Source organism: Salvia hispanica, chromosome 5, assembly GCF_023119035.1.
Source record: "Salvia hispanica cultivar TCC Black 2014 chromosome 5, UniMelb_Shisp_WGS_1.0, whole genome shotgun sequence".
NCBI classification, from domain to species: domain Eukaryota; kingdom Viridiplantae; phylum Streptophyta; class Magnoliopsida; order Lamiales; family Lamiaceae; genus Salvia; species Salvia hispanica.
In genome coordinates this window covers 4,302,555-4,320,857 of record NC_062969.1, presented here as the reverse complement: position 1 = coordinate 4,320,857, position 18,303 = coordinate 4,302,555, and the positions used below count along the sequence as shown (strand labels likewise).

The window sequence follows — 18,303 nt, the reverse complement described above, 5'->3', positions numbered from 1 at the left end:
AATATGGCTGTGTTAGCTTAGTTATCTCTTTGTTCTTGTTTTGCTTTTGAGATCCACACTGTAATCTTGTTTTGATCGATTAGTGAAGAAGTTCCTCATTTGCCTGTGGACGTAGGCTTACGCCGAACCACGTTATATCGTTGTCTTCTTTTGTGTTCGTGTTCATTGTGTCGCAAGATTCACAAATTACACAGAATTTTAATAATATTTTAAGATTATGACTGGCCATAATGTGACCATTTAGCATCACTCAACTTGTTACGGTCAATATTAAACACAAGTTAATGACACAATTTCCATGTTTCAATAGAATTAATGATCATGGCGTTTATTATAGAATTTTTAAATAATTACGACTCCAAACCCCACTTATTAGGCCATTATAATTTGTTTCGATCACATTAATTTCCATGTTTGTTCTCACCAAATTATCTTGAAAAAAACCATGGACTACATATTATCTTGAAAAAATTCCATGGACTACATATTTGTTTCGATCACATTAATTTCCATATTTCTATATAATTAATGATAATGAAAATTAGCGTAGAACTTTTAAATGATTGCGGCTCAAAAACCCACTTCCTTGCTCTTTATCAGAATAGATTGCGGCAGTTATGAGTAGGTGCAAAGTTGTTAATTCAGCGTGATATGCGTGATATAGATTCATTATGTGTAATTTCTTACCAATTTTTTTCTTAGGTCTTTGGATTTAAATTCGCTGTGATCATATCAAATACAAGTTGATGGCCATTGTTAAAAGAAAAATAAAAACTGGAAATAAATTGCACAATTTTCTCTATATAATTAATGATAATGACTCTTACCATAGAACTTTTAAATAACTACGGCTCTATACCCACTTGTTACTTAAGCCATTATAATTTCCAAAGAAACTTATTCTATATATTTTTCTTGAAAAAAATGTTGGTCAACATAGTATTTTTTTCGATCACATTAAATACATGTTGTTGGGCATAACTAAGAGCAAAATAAATGCAAATAGAATACCCTAAAATCAAAATGCCCATTTCTATATAATTAATGATAATGACATTTACCATAGAATTTTTAAACAACTACGGCTCTATACTAGGGCTGGCAAATTTTGACACGACACGAACCGGTACGAAATTAATGGGTTTGGGTCAGAGCTTATCGTGTTCGTGTCCTTATCGGGTCGACCCATTAAGGACACGAAAATTTCGTGTCGTGTTCGTGTCGGGTTCGTGTTATCCGTTAACAATGCGTGTTCGTGTCGTGTTCGTGTTATCCGTTAATACATAATATTTTAATATTATTATTCTTATTAACACATAATATTTTAATATTATTATTCTTATTATTTTCATTTTTCAATACTTATTTTCGTGTCATTAATGGGTTTGTGTCGTGTTCGTGTCGTGTTGATCCGAAACGGTTCGTGTCGTTAACGGGTTCGTGTCGTGTTCGTGTCTGGGGGTAGCGGGTCGTGTTCGTGTTCGTGTTTGAGGTTTTTTTAACGGGTCGTGTTCGTGTTTGTTGTTATCGTGTTCGTGTCGTTATCGTGTCGACACGATAACGACCCGACACGCACGATTTGCCACCCCTACTCTATACCCACTTGTTAGGCCAGTATAATTTACAAAAAAACTTATTCTCATATATTTTTCTAGAAAAAAATGTTGGTCAACATAATATTTATTTCGATAAAATTAAATACATGTTGTTAGGCATAGCTAAGAGCAAAATAAATGCAAATAGAATCCCCTAAATTCCCATTTTTATATAATTAATGGTAATGATAATAGCATAGAGCTTTTAAATAATTACGGCTCAAAAGCCCTCTTCCTTCTATTATTAATTTTATTATCTTACTATAATACTACGATCTCCCAAAAATGTGTATCCTATTTATAAGTAAAACATGTTGTATCCCAAATAAAAAGAAGAGACTTGTTGTTCTAAAGTATCATTTCATTGTATAATCATATATACAACAAAATGATATCACTTATTTTACTCTTATGGTCTCTTCCCATAATCTTGATTCTCTACTTCCAATTACAAAAACCTAAATATGCCAACAAACTCAGACCACCGGGCCCACCAGGGCTGCCGATCGTCGGAAATATGCTCCAAATCGACGGTCGGTATCCGCACACGTACTTCCAGAGCCTCTCCAAGCAATACGGCCCGGTCATGTTCCTCAAGCTCGGAATCAAGCCCCTTGTTGTGATTTCCTCAGTAGAAGCAGTGAAAGAGATCTTGAAATCATACGATGCCATTTTCTCGGGCCGACCTTCTCTTGTCACCATGGATAAGCTGTCGTATAACAACATAGACATCGGGTTTTCCGACTACAATGACACGTGGAGGGAGATGAGGAAGGTCTCCACCCTCCATCTCTTTAGCACAAAGCAAGTTCAATCATCTCACTCCATTTTCAGCGATGAAGTGAGAAAGATGATGGAGAAGATTGCTAGAGATGCCTCTTCTTCCACCGTCACCAATTTCAGTGAGATGACGACGATGCTTTTAAATAATATCATGGTCAGACTTGTGTTTGGGGTACATGGAGGTGATCGTTTAAACCATCTTGCTCTCGGAGTTCAGAGCTTATATGCAGGCTTTTTTGTGGGGGATTACTTGCCTTGGTTTCGATGGGTTGATAGCCTCTCTGGAATGGCTGCAAGGCTTGATAAGACTTTTCACATGATGGATTCTTTTTGTCAAGAATTGATTGAAGAGCATCTGAAGCCGAATAGGCCTAAATCTATGGAAGGTGACTTCATCGATATTTTGTTAAGGATTAAAGAAAATGGAACCTCTTCTCTTACCGTAAACCACATCAAAGCAGCACTAATGGTAATGAATTTTATATTGAAATTACATCTTGATATAATCATTTGAGGAACAAGTGTTTAGGTGATTAATTTTGCAGGATATGGTTACCGGAGGGAACGACTCAGTAGCAAGTGTTATATTGTGGACAATGACATTGTTGATGAAGAAGCCTTTGGTGATGAAGAAGTTGCAAGAGGAGATAAGGCAGTTGATTGGAAAGAAAGATATGATCGATAAACAAGACATAGAGAAACTTCCATATTTGAGGGCAGTTATAAAAGAGAGTATGAGATTGTATCCACCAGCTCCACTTTCAATTCCAAGAAAGACTACTGAAAAGTGTAGTGTAAATGGTTATGAAATAGAAGCTGGAACTATGGTGTATATGAATCTTTGGGCTATTGGAAGAGATCCCGCCGCGTGGGAAAACGCGGATGAATTCTTGCCGGAGAGGTTCGTGGGGGATCAGACTACTCAGGATATAGCGTTTGGATTCGGGCGGAGAGGGTGCCCGGGAAATGGAATGGCGATGGCCCAGATGGAACTTGCTTTAGCAAATCTTTTATACAAATTTAATTGGGAATTGCCTGTTGGAATGAAGGAAGATGATATTGATTTCGAGAGTACGACTGGTGCAGCAATGCATAAGAAGAATGATCTTTGTCTTGTCGCCAAGATTGCCATATAAAGTTTCGTGTTTTAGACCCTGATCAATAAAGGATTCTAAGAAAATGAATCCATCTAGACAATATTTTGAAATTTTATACATCATCTATGTAAATAAAGGATTCAAGTAAAATGAATCCACCAAGACAATAGTTTGAAATATTATACTTACATAATGATATGAATGAGATCTATTTATCCATGCCTTTTTTTTCTTCTTAATAGATCCACCTTCAGTTCAAATTGGTTTAATGAGGAGGTTAATCTACGTGTGCACAATTATATTCTCTATTCTATTAGTCGAATTCATTCAAAAAATAAATAGATAAACTTCTATTGACATATAGGATAGTGACACGTTGGAGTCCTGATAGATGCTTATGCTATTCAAAGAAGTCTCTAATGATCCGCCTTTTTCCACCTTTTATTTTAAGTTATTCTTGAAACAGCGTCAAACGTATAGTTGATTGCTATCAAAGGACTCAAGTTCATTTCACGTTTTAAGTACTAGAATCAGCATAGGATATATGTTTATTTCATTTCTAGCAAATGGAATGTTTTACATGAATGAGTTTTTGGTCTACATCAAAGGTGTCAGAGGTTAGTATACAATATAAGCATATTTCGTATGCGTGTATATGTAGTAACTCTTTACCCATTTTTGACCATATTTATGAGAATGCACAAGAAGGTCTATTCTGAGCGGAGCTAGGGAACATATAAGAAGAGGGCTCTTCTTACTTCCATATGCTTTTGTAAGTATAGCTGATTTTTTTATTGTATTTGCACAATTTGAAGAATAAGGTGATTGCAATTCAACTTCGAAATGAAGTGGTATTTTTCTTCTGATTCATTTGTTTCATGTTTTATTGTAGGGGGGTCCTGTTCAGATACAATCAATTCTCTGAGTGATAGGCATTGCTCTTTTATGTCTTTATCTATATCATTTGCTTTGCAAGATGCAGTCTACTACCAAAGGATATGTTCATCTCATTGCTACTCTTGTCGTTTGATGATTGCCATTGTTGCTTTCTTAAAAGGAAGGGCCATGGGCCTATAACTACACTGGGCTTTTAATCAGTTTAAGCCCATAGCCTGTGTCATAATTTGTTTATAAAAATTAGCGACATGAAGTTTCCAAACTTTATTGCAGAAATACAGATTTTAAACATTACTAAAAATGTTAGGCCAGCAACTTGATAGTTAAATTACAGGATTGTCACACGAAAATCTGGAGCATTCAATAAGTCCATAAAAAAAATTATGGTGGACTTCTTTGAGGAGCTTAGTGAGGAGGCAGAGTTCATAGATCCTGATGTTGTTGTTCTAACAAGGCTAGAGATATTTGAACTCTAGTTAGTTAGTTAGAGTTCTGAAATATATAGTTAAGATTGGAGATTGAAAGGGGTGATTTTCAATGGTAGCAAGATTTTAGGTTCAAAATATTTGATCTTCAATCAGTTGGTTGTGTGGGAGTTGTTCAATACAAAAGATACTAGTAGTACTCTGTATTTTTTTAAATCAAAAAAGGTAGAGGTGTTATTTTATATAGAAAATAAAATAAAATAAAATAAAATATTCAACCTTGGCATCACTCTGATTAAAGTAAAGCAAATTTAATCGCTCCTTTTGATGAGACTGTATTTCGGCTGCCATTTTTCTTCTTCTTCTTCTCCAGCTTTTTACATGCAAACATTGGCCTGAAATCTCGAATACAAAATTCATAAATATCTCTCCACCTAAACGCCTCTGATTCTGAGGGAGCCGGCGGAGCTTATTGCCACAGGTAAATCTCTTCTCCTTTCAATTTTCTCTCTTTGCCCTAATTGATGTTGATTGAGGATTCAGACCCCAGATCTTGGATTTCTTCCCATGGATTTTGATCTGCTCTTTAATTTATTCCAACTTCCCAAATAATAATAATAAAAAAAACAATTAGGGCTTGCCAAATTTAAATTTTGGGTCTAATATCTCATCTCCGAGTTAATTTAGATTATTTCGCTTTCCCCTTTTTTTGATCTGGGGGAGGGTGATCCCTGCGTTAGTTTTTGGCCTGAGTAAATTGCATTTCTCTCTTATTTTATGAACCTAGCTTAACCTTTTTTCCTTTGAGTTATAATTTTAGCACCCGTTATGATGGGATCTCGTGATTAGATTATAGTCTCGTATTTTTTTGTTCTTATGGAAATTCTGATCCGTTTTCAGCTCCATAGTTTTCTAAAATTTTCGAGTCTGGTTGGGAAATGAGGTTTGGAACAATATAATCCTGTGGATTTTGATTTTATTTACAGAATAATCTTAGAATGAATTGATTTTATTATTTCTTTTGGTTGTGTAAATTAGGATTCAGTTGGTCTATGGTGTGCTAATATTATTCCTGAATTTTATTATGTGAAGTTGCAGATTTTGGTACCATTATTTTGTGCCACTATGTCGATGGTGGATGAACCATTGTACCCAATAGCAGTCCTGATAGATGAGTTAAAGAATGAGGACATTCAGCTACGGTTGAACTCCATACGTAGACTATCCACCATTGCACGTGCGCTCGGGGAGGAGAGGACTAGAAAGGAGTTGATTCCGTTTTTGAGTGAGAACAATGATGACGATGATGAGGTGCTGCTTGCTATGGCTGAAGAATTGGGCGTCTTCATTCCATATGTTGGAGGAGAGGAACATGCTAACGTGCTGCTCCCCCCTTTAGAAACACTTTGCACTGTGGAGGAGACCTGTGTGAGGGACAAAGCTGTAGAATCGTTATGCAGAATTGGATCACAAATGAGGGAGAGTGATTTGGTTGACTCGTTTATTCCTCTTGCAAAGGTTAAAGAGCAATATCTCTATAAGATAGTTAGTCAGATACCAAATATGTCAGTTTTGTGTCTATCTTGACTGGAGTTGTTTTTTTATTTTGAATTACAGAGACTGGCAGCAGGCGAGTGGTTTACAGCCCGTGTCTCAGCTTGTGGCATATTTCATATTGCATATCCAAGTGCCCCGGATACACTAAAGACAGAATTAAGGTCAATATACAGCCAATTATGTCAAGATGATATGCCTATGGTGAGAAGAGCGGCTGCAACAAACTTGGGAAAGTTTGCTGCTACAGTGGAAGCTGCTCATCTCAAGACAGATATAATGTCTATGTTTGAGGACCTCACACAAGATGGTAAATCGGAGTCTGAGTCTTTTGCTCTTATAGTCTTATTGAGGCTATGTCTAGAAATCACTTGAACTTGTTAAGATACCATTGGAATATACCAAATGCAAAAATTGCAACAAAAGATCAAGTGATCGAATTATTATTTTTGTTGTCTTAAATGATGGATAGCTACAAAATATGGGAAATTAAGATGGTAGATGGCACTGTGAATATACTGAAAGTTACTCATTTCAATTGATCTTACCAGATCAAGATTCTGTTCGCTTACTGGCTGTTGAGGGCTGCGCTGCTCTTGGAAAGTTGTTGGAGCCTCAGGATTGTGTTGCCCATATTCTGCCTGTGATTGTCAACTTCTCACAGGTATAGTGAGTCGAAACTATTGCTATATAGTTATGAACTGGAGCCATTTATTTAAAATTTATTCTAGTTACTTTGTTGTTGACTCTCCGTCTAAATGTGGGTAATAAGTATTTTAAGGGCATGTTTGATAAGTTAGTAATACCAAGATAGAGAATTATATATGGACATTTCTAATTGTTTGATATCATAGTTAAGCTTAACTCAAAGCCCAATATAAGACGAGGGCCCTATCTAATCTTACCAAAATTATAACATTAACCTTGTTTATGTATCTCACCAATTTGTCAAGTTAAGCCATGTTATTTCATATACAATACAAATTTAGATAATTTCTTATCTATCAAACAACAACGGAAAAAAATCATATCTTTGCATATCTTGACATGAAGCCCGTATTTCTTATCTTGTTTTACATATCTTCTCATATCCCATCTTTTGTATCAAACGAGTCCTAAGTATATATAACCTTGATAACGTTGAGTTCTAATTATGTAGTTGCTGTAATCATCATTCCTTGTATCAATATGTTGGGTACTGTTGTAGCTTATTAATTTGGGGGGAGGTTGAATGTACAACTTTTTATGCTTATGAGTTTGTGTATCTGATGATAAGTTTTCAATGCTTGTTCTTATGTTCAAGTTGATTATGTTGCCCCTTTCCTTCTTTCCCCAATGAAACCCTTTTGATATGTGTGTGTTTCTCATCAGGATAAGTCTTGGCGTGTTCGTTACATGGTTGCCAATCAATTATATGAGCTTTGTGAGGCTGTGGGGCCTGAACCTACTAGGTAAGTATCTATATCTGATCCGTTGCTGTGATTGATACGTTTTCCCTTCTTATTAGAATGATTTTCATGATAAAATACCATTTTTTATATGTTTCAAGGACGGATTTAGTTCCTGCATATGTGCGTCTGCTTCGAGATAACGAAGCAGAAGTGCGAATAGCAGCTGCTGGAAAAGTTACAAAATTCTGTCGGATTCTTGATCCAGAACTTGCTATCCAGCATATTCTGCCCTGTGTGAAGGTAACCGAAGCCTAACTTGAATTATTCAATTGTAACAGAATTAGTGACCTATTGTTTCCCATATCATTGTTTGCAGGAATTGTCATCTGATTCTTCCCAACATGTAAGATCTGCTTTGGCATCTGTCATTATGGGGATGGCTCCTGTCTTGGGAAAGGTAAAATCTGCAAGTACCGTATTACCTCAAACGTCTTGACTTTCTTAACTTCTTGGTTATTTTTTTTTTACAAATTTTGATGATTGGGCAGGATGCAACAATCGAACAACTTCTTCCCATATTTCTCTCCCTCTTGAAAGATGAATTCCCTGATGTTCGCCTCAATATCATTAGCAAGTTAGACCAAGTCAACCAGGTTTGTGCCTCCTCGCTTCTGTTGTTCTTCTTGTTTCACTTTATTAACGCCTCTACTTAGGGTTTACCTCTCTGCCCATTCAGGTTATAGGAATCGATCTTCTCTCCCAGTCCTTACTACCAGCCATTGTCGAGCTGGCAGAAGACAGACATTGGAGAGTCAGGCTTGCCATCATAGAATATATACCTCTTTTGGCTAGTCAGTTGGGTGTTGGATTTTTCGACGACAAGCTCGGTGCCCTTTGCATGCAGTGGCTGCAGGACAAGGTTCATGATTCCCTTTGATTGCCTCTCTTACCGAAGACTCCCTCAAAGTCGTACTCAGAGTTTGGGTTCTACTGTATGCAGGTTTACTCGATCCGAGAAGCTGCTGCTAATAATTTGAAGCGTCTGGCGGAGGAATTCGGTCCAGAATGGGCAATGCAGCATATCGTTCCTCAGGTTTGTGGATGGCTGTGCTGACGCTTCTTACATTTTGACATATTCCTATTTTACCTTTTTTTTGTATATAATATGTCCATAGTTTCAATGCAGGTCTTGGATATGGTGACGAACCCACACTACTTGTACCGTATGACTGTGCTTCAAGCAATCTCGCTACTTGCTCCGGTCATGGGTTCCGACATAACTTGCTCCAAATTATTGCCCGTCATTGTCAACGCTACCAAGGACAGGTATTTCCCTCTTTCATCCTCAGGGTGTTTGGCTAAGCTTATAAGAGCATCTCCAATGGGAGAGGTAAATGGATAGGTAAAGTCATATAACTACCACATTTATCTTTTTAATAATCTTATAAACTGCTCCCTCTGTCTGCGAATAGTAGTCCTATTTCTTTTCGGCACGAGTTTTAGGAAATGTTAAGAAAAGAAAGTGGAATAAGATCTCACTTGTATATATTAGTTTTAAATGATATGTGAGTGAAATGAGTTAGTGGAATGTGGGGCTTCTTTACCATTTGTGGAACTTATGAACCGAGACTCATATTTGCCGACAGACCAAAATGGAAAAATGGGACTCCTATTCGCAAATGGAGGGAGTATAATTTTATAAAAATAGCCCTAATATGGTTTGGTATTTAATCCCTCCGTCCTGAAATGTAAGAACTATTTCCTTATTAGTCTGTCTCTTAAAAGTACTCCCACCGTTCCGCGGTTGTTGAGAAGTTTCATTTTCTGCACTTGTTTTGAAAAACTGATAATAAATAGTTAAAATGGATAGAGAGTAAAGTAAGTGACAAAATAAGGTAGGCAAAAGTCTTATCTACATTATACTCTCTTACCTTACTTTTTTTCCCCACTTTATCTGTTTATTACTCCCTCATTCTCACAAAAATATGCACTCTTTCTTTTTTAGTCCGTCCCACGAGAATATGCAGTTTCTAATTTTGGAACTCTTTTTTCTCTAATGAGATGAGATCCATTTCCCATAACAATACTTTAATTACTTTTTCTCTCTATCTATCTCTTACATTACCAATTTTGGATTATGATTCATGCCGAATCTAAAATGCATGTTCTTTGGGGACCAAGGGTGTATTATTTTTTAAAAAAGAGTGCAGAAAATGAAATGACCAAACTGCTGCGGAACGGAGAGAGTATAAACTTTATAATTTTAGAATAGCTTAAGCAACACATTATGCTCCTACACATTATTTTATTTACAACTTATATCATTACACTACACTCCTAATGATGTGGAGCCCACTCTCCACTAATACTACTTACACAACCATTTGTCTCCATCTTTCTTACTTTATCAATTCTAAATTAAAATTTGTGCCGACCCAAATGTTCATGCTTTTCAGGGAAGAAGGGAGTATAATATACTTCCTCCATCCCATTGAAGATGACCCACTTTTATTTTTGGTTTGTCCCAAAAGATGTCCCATTATTGAAATTTGAAACACCTTTATCTGAACTTTATTCTCCCTCTCTCTCGCTTTACTCTCTCCACTTAACACACAAAATAAAGCTACATAAAATTACGTGTCACCCAAGGAATAGGTCATCTTTCTTGAGACCTTTTCAGTTTCACTGGTCTTCTATTTCGCTGTCTCTAACTAGAATTCTTTATCTTTATAAGCTCAATTGTCAAACACTCTGCTAAATATAAGCTCTTGAGTTATTGCGGGGGTGTTTGGTTGAGTTATAAGCTCCTTAGATGTGTTTGGCAAAATAAGCTCCTAAACTGCTTATGTATCTCCATTATCGATGTATTGTAATAATCAAAACCTCCCATCATCCTGGCAGGGTGCCCAACATCAAATTCAACGTGGCCAAGGTGTTGCAGTCGATGATCCCCATCGTTGATCAATCTGTGAGTATAACCTCCTTTACAATGTGGGATTAATTTTCTTCCAACTCTCTGAAACGTTTTCTTGCTCTTCTAAGGTGGTGGAGAAGACTATTCGTCCCAGTTTGGTCGAGCTCTCGGAGGACCCTGACGTTGATGTCCGTTTTTTTGCGAATCAAGCGCTCCAGTCAATCGATCATGTCATGATGTCTAGCTAGAAAAACGCACGCCAGTTATAGCTATTGTTGTTTATGAACCTAATTAGCATGCAAATCATTTGTATTTTGTCTCATGATTTTATTTGAGATGTGCCATTGATAGTGTTTTATAAGATAGTGATTTTCTTGTTTTTAAGCTAAGTTCAAACAGTCGCAGACTTGATACTCAACTCTGATGTCTTAATTTTAGGCCTTTCTTTGTCTAATTCTCTTGTTTTTCGAAGCCTAATAATATTCTCACCCTAACTAAATGATACAGTACATTAAGAAAAAAGCATATTTAAGTTATTGAATAATTAGATATCTTCGAGAAATAAAAGGTGTTGCATTACAATAGTTCCTCTGTCTCATAAAAATACGTGCACTTTTCATTTTAGTATGTCCCACGAAAATATGCATATTTTATTTTTGGAAAGTTATTACAATTTATTATTTTTTTTATAAACTTATTTACAACTTATACCACTGTTAAAATTGTCCATATTTCTATGGGACGGAGGGAGTATTAATATGAATCATGTGATTACAATTAATAGATGCCTTAATTAGGAGTTGATAGACAGTTGAATTCTCAGGATTAACGAAATCCAAATAATAAGAATAAAAATGCTTAATCATCTATACTATTATTGATCTATAGTTAATACGAAGTCCTCAATTACAAATTAAATACACGAGAGAAATCATATCCGATATAAATAAATTGAATTATAAATTTACAAAAGTAAATTTGATATAAATGTATTTTGTATAGTTTCTTATTATTTTTTTTTCCTTAGCTTACCTATGTTATATACTCTCTTCATCTCACAAAATTAAACTCTTTTTTTTCGTTTTGGGTCATATGACAAAAATAGTCATCTTCATCTTTTGGTATTATGTTTTTTTTCTATTATGAGATAAGCCTCACAATACTTCAAAGTTCCTATTTTTGTGAGACAGGGGAGTAGATTTTTGGACTTAAACTTGTTACGATCATATTAAACACGATGATAGCGGCTTTAACCATTGAACTTTTAAAATTACGGCTCCAAAACCCACTTGTTAGCCATTATAATTTACAAAAGAAACTTATTCTCACAAAATTATCTTGAGTAAAAATATGTACTACAACATATTTGTTTCAAACACATTAAACACAAGTCGTTGGGGCCTAGTTAAAGAGTAAAATAATTGCAAATAGAACTCCCAAACTTCCATGTTTAATGACACTTAGCATAGAACATTTAAATAATTGCGGCTCAAATGGGACTCTTAATAGTGAAAGGAAGGAATACCATTTTTTTCTTAGCTTACCCCTATTATATAGATCTTTGGACTTAAACTCGCTAAGATCATATCAAACACTAGTTGTAGGTTGTTGCTAAAAGAAAAAAATCGAATTAAATTGCACAATTTCCACCTCTATATAATTAATGATAATGTCATTTTCCATAGCACTTTTAAATGATTACGGCTCTAAACCCACTTGTTAGGCCATTATAATTTACAAAGAAACTTATTCTTGCATAATTATCTCGAATAAAACGTTTGTCAATATGGTATTTATTTCGATCATATTAAACAAATTTATTGGGCATAGCTAAGAGCCAAAATAAATGCAATAAAATTCCCAAAACTCCTAACTTCTATTTAAATAATTGCGGCTCAAAAGCCACTTCCTTAATAATACAATCTCTTAAAAATACGTATCCTATTTATAAGACGACTTGTTAAATCCAAACACAAAGAAGAGAGTTGTTGTTCTAGAATATCATTTTCGTATAAAAAACAAGATAAAAATGATGTCACTTACTAAAAGTAACCAACTTCTTCACTGAATGCATACTCATTCTTGTCACTATTCTAGATTTCTCTGCCAGAAAATAAAATTTAATCAAATAGTAATAGTATTGCAACCTTCTATATTCAACACATAATAACAACTCAGTCGCATAGCCTCTATAGAATCCAAAAATATCATAAATTCTATAGAATCCTCTCTATCTCATTCAATAAAAACAAATTAGCATTATTTATTCCTGCCATTCATAAAGTACACCTATACCTCTTCATAAATCATAATTGCTTCACCAAAAGTTGGTTGAATGAATTCATCAATATAAATAATTTCCAAAATTCCCAAAATTCCCAAAAATTCCTCCTTTCTATTTAATTAATGAAAGTGGCAATTAGCATAGAGCTTTTAAATAATTGCGGCTCAAAAGCCCACTTCCTTCTGTTATTTTTATTATCTTAATATAATTATACGACCTACCAAAAATGTATATCCTATTTATAAGAGTTAAACCTGTTGTATTCAGTATTCCAAACAAAAAGAAGAGACTTGTTATTCTAGAATATCATTTTCATATAAAAAACAAGACAAAATGATGTCACTTATTTTACTCTTGTTGTTTCTTCCCATATTCATTCTCTACTTCCAAACACAAAAATCCAAAAATGCCAACAAACTGGGACCACCACCACCAGGCCCACCGGGGCTGCCGATCATCGGCAATTTTCACCAATTCGACGGCCAGAATCCGTACAGATACCTCCAGCGCCTCTCGAAGCAATACGGCCCCGTCTTGTCCCTCAAGTTCGGAGCCCGGAAGGTCGTAGTGATTTCGAAAATAGAAGCGGTGAAAGAGATCACGAGATCAACCGATGCCATTTTCTCAAGCCGAGTTAGTACTGTCGCCGGGAAGAGGGTATCGTATAACTACCAAGACATCGGGTTTTCAGCCTACAACGACTCGTGGAGGGAGTTGAGGAAGATCGCCACCTTCCATCTCCTTAGCCCGAGCAAAGTTCAAGCAAATCACATCCGTTTCAGAGATGAACTGAGCAAGATGATGGAGAAGATTGCAAGAGATGCCTCTGCTTCCAACGCCATCAATTTCAGAGACATGGCGATGTCGCTTTTCAGTAATATTCTCTCCAGTGTTTTGTTTGGGAAGACTTATGATGATGGTGATCGAGGGTATGGAAGTGATCGTTACATTGACCTTCTTGACGAAACTCGCGACGTACTTGCAGCTTTTTATTTTGGGGATTTCTTTCCTCGGCTTCGATGGATGGATAGCCTCTTTGGATTGGAAGCAAGGCTTGAAAAGAATTTTCAGAAGTTTGATGCTTTTTGTCAAGAAATCATTGAAGAGCATATGAATCCGAATAGGCCTAAATCTATGGATGGTGACCTCACGGATATTTTGTTAAAGATTAAAGAAAATGGATCCTCTTCCTTTCCTCTTACATTAGACCACGTCAAAGCTATACAAAACGTAAAGAATTTTATAATCTAAATATAGTAGTAATAATTTGAGAAACAATTGCTTATAGGTGATTAATTTTTGCAGGATTTGTCAAATGGAGGCAGCGACTCGACAGCAACTGCTCTAGCGTGGACAATGACAGCGTTGATGAAGAAGCCTTTATTGATGAAGAAGTTGCAAGAGGAGATAAGGGGGTTGGCCGGAAAGAAAGATATGATCGATAGACAAGACATACAGAAACTTCCATATTTGAGGGCAGTTGTAAAAGAGGGTTTGAGATTGTATCCACCAACTCCACTTTTAGTGCCAAGAGAGACTACTACTAACTGTATTGTAAATGGTTGTGAAATTGAAGGAGGAAGTTTTGTGATTACAAATGCTTATGCTATTGGAAGAGATCCTGCCGTGTGGGAAAACCCAGATGAGTTCATGCCGGAGAGGTACTTGGACCTTCAGAATCCAGAGTTGATCGCGTTTGGATTCGGGCGTAGAGGGTGTCCGGGAATCGTAATGGCGGTAGCCGAGCTGGAACTTTCATTGGCAAATCTTGTATACAAATTTAATTGGGAATTGCCGGGTGGAATGAAGGAAGAGGATCTTGATTTCGAGTGTGAGCCTGGACATTTTATGCATAAGAAGAATCCTTTCTTACTTGTTCCCAAGATTGCCATATAAAGCTTAGTGTTTTAGAGAGTAATCATCTCTGCAAATAAAGGATTCTAACCAAATGAATCCACCGAGACAGTTGTTTTAGAGATTAATCATTTGTGTAAATAAAGGATTCTAATAAAATGAATCCACTGAGACACAGTATATTGAAATATTTTACTACTTATCTATATATGATAATGATATGAATGAGATGAATATGATTAAAATTCTATTGTATTAACTGAATTCATTCAATAATAAATAGATACACTTCTATTGGCATATAGCAGAGGGACATGTGACAATGACACGTTAGAGTGTGATAGATGAGTTAAGGAATGAGATCTATACTCCATTGCACGTGCGTTCGGGGAGGAGAGGTCTAGAAAGGAGTTGATTCAGTTTTTGACCTGTTTGCTATGGCTGAAGAATTGGGCGTCAAAGAGACCTGTGTGAGGGACAACGCTGTAGAGTAGTTGTGCAGAAATTGGATAAAAATTGAGGGAGAGTGATTTGGTAGAAGGTTAGTTCCCTTGTTGATATGATTTTTTGCAGCTTATTTACGTGTTTCTTTTATTGCTTTGTTTACTACTTTATTTATTTTAATAGTGAGTATACTTAAAATCCCGTTTATCCAAATAGTATGTGAGGTTGAGTATGTGACAGGCAGTGTGTAATTTTATTCCATGTGTTCGATATTTGGTACCGAGCTTTCGCTATACTAGATCTACCATTTCTACTTACAGATACTTTTAGTGCTAATAAATAATGCATCAACGCGCTATGCGTTGCGGATCGTGGACCTTTTGGCACATGCTTTGCGTTGGGGTCCAATCACGACATGGACGTCGTGGACCTTGTTAAGACTAAGGTGGTCCAAAAAGATTAGGCAGGGCTCAACGACCCACCCCAAAGACCAATTGTCAAGATCTAAGTCCACGGCACGCGGCGCAAGAAGCGAGGGTCACGGCTCACGGAGCGAATCGAATTTGAGAAAATGAATATACTGCGGTCTTCTTCTTCGAACGTATTTTGATAACAAATAGTTGACCTGGCACGGGATAAAATCTAGTTGTTCTCTAAAACTATAAACTTATACATATTTTGATATTTTCCACAAACTTTAAATTGGACTAAAATATCACAAACATTACATTTTGTTAGTTATTTCCCACGGCAGGTCGATCCCTATATCCGACTAACTTACGTACATTTTTTATCTTATTTGGCATTACTAAATTAACGTGACTTTTTTTCCTACTTGCCACAAATTAAAAAATGGTAAAATGTTGATTTTACGGTTTTCGTAGTCCACGCTAATGTTGTGATTTTCTGTATCATAATAGTGATAACATTGTCAATAATGACAAACTCATGTAATGATCTTGATGGTTTTAGATTAATTAATCTTATAGCAACTAAAAAAAACGCAAAATACTGATGGAATTAGTGACGATATTCAATAGCTCAACAACTAGTTATGATACCGGAAATTATAGCATTTTGATGAATATACTAATATATGCTATAATCAGGGGCAACGCAGAAATTTTTTCAGGAAGGGCTCAATTATGTACTATGTTTGTCTTCTCAAAATAGAATTTTTTTCCTTTTTTGTCCATTTGCTAAAAATAGAAATTTTCTATTTCAGAAAATTTATTTATCTCTAATAAGGTGTGATTCACTTTCCGTTGATATTCATTAAAATAGATATCGTTGGTATTGTACAAGTTTTAAGGGTCCTATTCTAATGCTTATAGCACCCTAATCCAAAATCAAGACTAAATCTCGACCCTTGGATTTTAAAATGAGTGGATGAGATTAAAGCTCACAAAATCTCAATAAATAGTAGACAAAATATCAACAATTGGGTAATATCGTCATTATGTTATCATATGATAATTTTCGTGAGTGTTTTTTTATATCAACATTGTGTATTACAAATATCAACAATATGACATTAGAATATCAACACAAGGACAAGAAAATATCAACACATTTTTATTGAGATTGGACATGCATAATATTGAGATTTTGCCTACAATATATTGAGATTTTTTGTTGCATTTGTTGAAAATAAGTACTGCTTATCAACATGTACGAAAATTGAAATATAATTTATCAAATTTCATCACCCGAACATCGTCGGAACATATACAATTGAGATCTCGTTGGAATCCTTATTAAATTATCTTTTATTTGATATATTTTTTGTGAAAAAATAATTTAAATTGAGAGAGTTACGTAAATTTAAAGATTTGAGATGATTTTGAGGAGAGAGAAAGTAGTTAGTTATAATTACTACATATAGGATTTAACATTAATACCCTTTTAATTTAATTAATAATTATTTAAATTTAAAATATATTACACTTGACATTATATTAACTACAAGATCTTCTAATCTAATAGTTGAAAATTGGTCTCAATTTGAGATTAGTAATTAGTTAGCAATTGATTACATCCCCAAGTTTTAATATAAAAAGAGACTAAAAAAAAAGAGTAATTACAATATTGTTATTGAAGAAGATTGAGACCTACATTAGAGATTAAAAAAAGAGGTTACTACTATAAATAGAAATGGATAATAGTTTTTTGGAATGAACTAGCATAAAAAATCTTTAATCTTGAATCCAAACAACTTAAATTCAAATTAAACAAGCAAAACTCAACCATTAAAAAAAATTTACATCATTGAATTGAAAATTAGAGAAAAAAAAACTAGAGAAAAACTTATCTCACGCATTAATACTACCAAGAACACGAATTTTGTGAAGAAAGTTGCAATGCAAACAAATTCTATTAAAGTTAGAATTGATTTATATATTTGTTTATTGAAAATTTAGTTATGAAATTAGATTATGCTGACATGGCTCTTTGTAAATGCATCACCCATAATTTAATCAAGCCGTTTGATAGCACGTCTATTAGTAAAGGGCTTGGCACGCTTTTAAAAACAAAACTACAACCTCTTTTTAAAAGGGGTTTCATATTAAGTCTTTCTTCTTCCCTGCGACAAACGACGGCCATTGTCCTTCATTTTGTTCTGAAAAAAAAAATTTCAGATTAAATTTAGCCCCTCTAATTATTCAATTTCAGATTAAATTCAGCCCCTCAATATATAGTAAGGGCTTAAGACAAATTTTGCAATTTTTAAAGAAAACAGAAAAACAGGAAAAAATAAATAAAAATAAAAAATTGGGTCAAGGCTTGGCCTACCCTCTTCTTTAGTCTTTACTATGTCTGCCCCTGATTTTGGCTGTAGTCTAAATAACATATCTAACATTCTATTTTGAATTCTTGGATATTGATTAAGTAGTAGACTTATATAAAATGTACTGATTTGATAAATTTTGATTCGTCTATCCCATGTATGCAATCAATTCAAGGCTTATAGTATTACAAGTAATTGTTTGTTGATAATTAAATATGCATTCTACATGTATATTGCAAATTTGCAAATATATAGTTAATATATTGGATGTGTATGT

The 18,303-nt window shown here is 34.9% G+C and overlaps 3 protein-coding genes across 5 annotated transcripts; all 3 read left to right on the top strand.

Moving 5' to 3' along the window:
• The first annotated feature begins 1,879 nt into the window (after positions 1 to 1,879).
• Positions 1,880 to 3,694, top strand: LOC125187157 (5-OH-xanthotoxin synthase-like). Its single transcript, XM_048083691.1, has 2 exons — positions 1,880 to 2,847; positions 2,924 to 3,694. The coding sequence occupies exons 1-2, from the start codon at positions 1,984 to 1,986 to the stop codon at positions 3,512 to 3,514; spliced, it is 1,455 nt and encodes a 484-aa protein (XP_047939648.1). The 5' UTR covers positions 1,880 to 1,983; the 3' UTR covers positions 3,515 to 3,694.
• A 1,413-nt stretch (positions 3,695 to 5,107) lies between these two features.
• Positions 5,108 to 11,110, top strand: LOC125188816 (serine/threonine-protein phosphatase 2A 65 kDa regulatory subunit A beta isoform). 3 transcript variants are annotated; one of them, XM_048085875.1, is made up of 13 exons: positions 5,113 to 5,278; positions 5,896 to 6,315; positions 6,415 to 6,661; positions 6,903 to 7,015; positions 7,723 to 7,802; positions 7,901 to 8,042; positions 8,119 to 8,199; positions 8,291 to 8,395; positions 8,479 to 8,661; positions 8,743 to 8,835; positions 8,929 to 9,068; positions 10,644 to 10,710; positions 10,785 to 11,110. In XM_048085875.1, the coding sequence occupies exons 2-13, from the start codon at positions 5,923 to 5,925 to the stop codon at positions 10,902 to 10,904; spliced, it is 1,764 nt and encodes a 587-aa protein (XP_047941832.1). In that variant the 5' UTR covers positions 5,113 to 5,278; positions 5,896 to 5,922; the 3' UTR covers positions 10,905 to 11,110. The 3 variants fall into 3 exon arrangements, 2 of the variants coding, with proteins under 2 accessions (XP_047941832.1, XP_047941831.1); XM_048085874.1 differs by having other exon boundaries at positions 5,890 to 6,315; XR_007170778.1 differs by lacking the exon at positions 10,785 to 11,110 and having other exon boundaries at positions 5,108 to 5,278; positions 5,890 to 6,315; positions 8,918 to 9,068.
• A 2,099-nt stretch (positions 11,111 to 13,209) lies between these two features.
• Positions 13,210 to 15,053, top strand: LOC125187209 (cytochrome P450 71A1-like). The gene is made up of 2 exons (XM_048083755.1): positions 13,210 to 14,170; positions 14,246 to 15,053. The coding sequence occupies exons 1-2, from the start codon at positions 13,274 to 13,276 to the stop codon at positions 14,834 to 14,836; spliced, it is 1,488 nt and encodes a 495-aa protein (XP_047939712.1). The 5' UTR covers positions 13,210 to 13,273; the 3' UTR covers positions 14,837 to 15,053.
• The last annotated feature ends 3,250 nt before the right edge of the window (positions 15,054 to 18,303 follow it).

What these genes read in the sequence shown, in the direction of transcription:
- LOC125187157 (XM_048083691.1), top strand. Translation starts at nt 1,984, where the DNA reads ATGATATCACTTATTTTACTCTTATGGTCTCTTCCCATAATCTTGATT. An exon ending in ACATCAAAGCAGCACTAATG is followed by an intron (nt 2,848 to 2,923) that starts GTAATGAATTTT and finishes TTAATTTTGCAG; the next exon opens with GATATGGTTACCGGAGGGAA.
- LOC125188816 (XM_048085875.1), top strand. Translation starts at nt 5,923, where the DNA reads ATGTCGATGGTGGATGAACCATTGTACCCAATAGCAGTCCTGATAGAT. An exon ending in TGGCTCCTGTCTTGGGAAAG is followed by an intron (nt 8,200 to 8,290) that starts GTAAAATCTGCA and finishes ATGATTGGGCAG; the next exon opens with GATGCAACAATCGAACAACT. An exon ending in AGTTAGACCAAGTCAACCAG is followed by an intron (nt 8,396 to 8,478) that starts GTTTGTGCCTCC and finishes CTGCCCATTCAG; the next exon opens with GTTATAGGAATCGATCTTCT.
- LOC125187209 (XM_048083755.1), top strand. Translation starts at nt 13,274, where the DNA reads ATGATGTCACTTATTTTACTCTTGTTGTTTCTTCCCATATTCATTCTC. An exon ending in ACGTCAAAGCTATACAAAAC is followed by an intron (nt 14,171 to 14,245) that starts GTAAAGAATTTT and finishes TAATTTTTGCAG; the next exon opens with GATTTGTCAAATGGAGGCAG.